General features: G+C 64.1%; 1 protein-coding gene across 1 annotated transcript in view; it reads right to left on the minus strand.

Moving 5' to 3' along the window:
* The window catches only part of MNEG_12259 (Serine protease/ABC transporter tagD), a gene marked incomplete at both ends in the record, with an annotated part of 7,581 nt that extends 6,193 nt beyond the window's left edge, over positions 1–1,388 (minus strand). Inside the window, 4 exons of the mRNA XM_014039269.1 lie at positions 44–508; positions 769–896; positions 1,017–1,123; positions 1,276–1,388. Coding sequence (XP_013894723.1) covers positions 44–508; positions 769–896; positions 1,017–1,123; positions 1,276–1,388 — 813 coding nt within the window. The remainder of the gene's footprint in view (positions 1–43; positions 509–768; positions 897–1,016; positions 1,124–1,275) is intronic.
* Between the last annotated feature and the right edge of the window lie 474 nt (positions 1,389–1,862).

The raw sequence follows: 1,862 nt of genomic DNA on the forward strand, positions 1-1,862 counted from the left end.
GCTCCAGGTCGCCGTCTGTTATCGAGGCAAACCGCACGCCCACCAGCACCCGCCCCTCCGGCCCGCTGCCGCCGCTGCCGCTGTCCCCGAGCGCCCGCGCCGGGAGGCCGCCGCGGGCGCCGCGCGGCACGGCGCGCAGCTGGCGTACGACCGGGTGCGCTAGCACCGCTGCGTGCGCCGCGAGCTCGAGCCCGCCCGGCGCTCCCTCCACCTGCTGCTGCCCCTGCTGCGTCTCCCGCCGCTCCTGCTCGTCGCCGCCCGTCTCTTCGCCTTCCGGGGGTCCGAGTTCCAGGCTGCGGGAAAAGTGCTGCTCCTCCAGCTGGCGCTGCTGCTGCTGCTGCTGCTGCTGCTGCTGCTGCTCATCAGTTGGTGTAGCAGCGGCAGGCTGCTCGCCGCCCACCTCCAGGTCGCCAGCCGCCGCCAGGCCGGCGTCGCGCAGCACCTGCTTTGCCGCAGACAGCACCTCTTGCAACTCGGGAGACACCTTGTAATGCGGCGCAAACGGCACCTGCAGACGCCGGCAGCAGGGGCAAGGCGTCTGCTGAGGCCCTTGCTTGGGTGGAGCGGTTTGTATGACACGCTACTCCGTGACCATTCAAGCTTAACACGTGCGAACAACTTGTGACTGTTGCGAGCAGCACTGTCTGCTTGAGGCGGCGTCAGGCGGTCGCCACCGCAGCCGCAGCAGTGGCAGCGGCGGCACCCGCTCCCGCTGCCCCAACGACCGGAGTTATGCGGCTTGTTCTGCCTGAAAAAGCAGCCTCTCACCACATTGTGTCCAGCCGCTGCTGCCGTTGCTTCAAAACCGGGTGCGGCAAGCACAAGCCAGGCGTCGTCGGGAACATACTCGCTCCACACCGCTCCCTGCGCCTCCAGCCGCTCCAGCAGGTCTGTCGCTGACTTTCCCGTGGTGCCTGCAATGCAAATGGATACCAATGAGCGCCAGTAGAACGATCGACACCGCGCGGCCGTGCCCGAGTCCGGCACGAGTCACTGCGATCTATCCCGCGGCCCACCTGCAGCCAGCTGCAGCAGGTACTGGTTCCGACCGCATAACGGACCCCATCTGGGATCTTTGCACGTCTCTTGCCGCGCCTGCAGCAGCCTGCGACCCAAGTCGCTCCTGCAAGGGCCAAAGAGGGAAAGAAGGTGAGACCTCCGAGGGGTCTAGCCCGGGGGCCCAAACGCGGGTGAGACATGCGTCCAACGCTAGGGAAATGGTGCTTTTACGTCTCACGCCTCATGCTGACGCCTTTCAGCAAGCTGCAGGCTCACCGCGACTCGTCCCCAGTGATTGTGGCGGTCCTCAAGAACACGGCCGCCCGGGAGCCTGAGCATAGGTGCAAGAGCACCACCCCAAGCACCCAGAGGGCCTTCCAGCTCGCCATGCTGGACGCCCTGCGGGCTTCACAGTTCTCAGTCGCTGTGCGCTATTGCTGATGCCGTCATTTCGCGCGTCTGATACCTATTTTTAGGCGAAGGAATAGTTTGGAAGCCGTATGCGATTTCGGCGTGTTCAAACACGTTGAGCCGGCACGGAAACCACAAAGAAATCGTCTGTGTGAGAGCGAGTCAGGCCCGCCGTGACTCGGAAGTTTGGAAAGGTCAATGCGCCGCCACGCAGTTGTATAACTTACCCAAACACGATAAGAGCTAGGAACACCCTCCGAGCAGCTGGGGCCTTGGCAGCGGTGAGACGGATGGCGCCGCCAGGAAAAAAAAACGGCGGAACGTACCTTCACTGGTTCTGCGAGCGGCGCGGAGGCTGCTGCTTTTGAAGGTGCGTGCCGTGCAAGTCAAGGTCATACGCACCGAGCGTGCTGCTAGGACATCATACATCAACATGCTGTCCCAATGGGTGA

Source organism: Monoraphidium neglectum (genome assembly GCF_000611645.1).
Source record: "Monoraphidium neglectum strain SAG 48.87 unplaced genomic scaffold scaffold03150, whole genome shotgun sequence".
Taxonomy (NCBI): Eukaryota; Viridiplantae; Chlorophyta; class Chlorophyceae; order Sphaeropleales; family Selenastraceae; genus Monoraphidium; species Monoraphidium neglectum.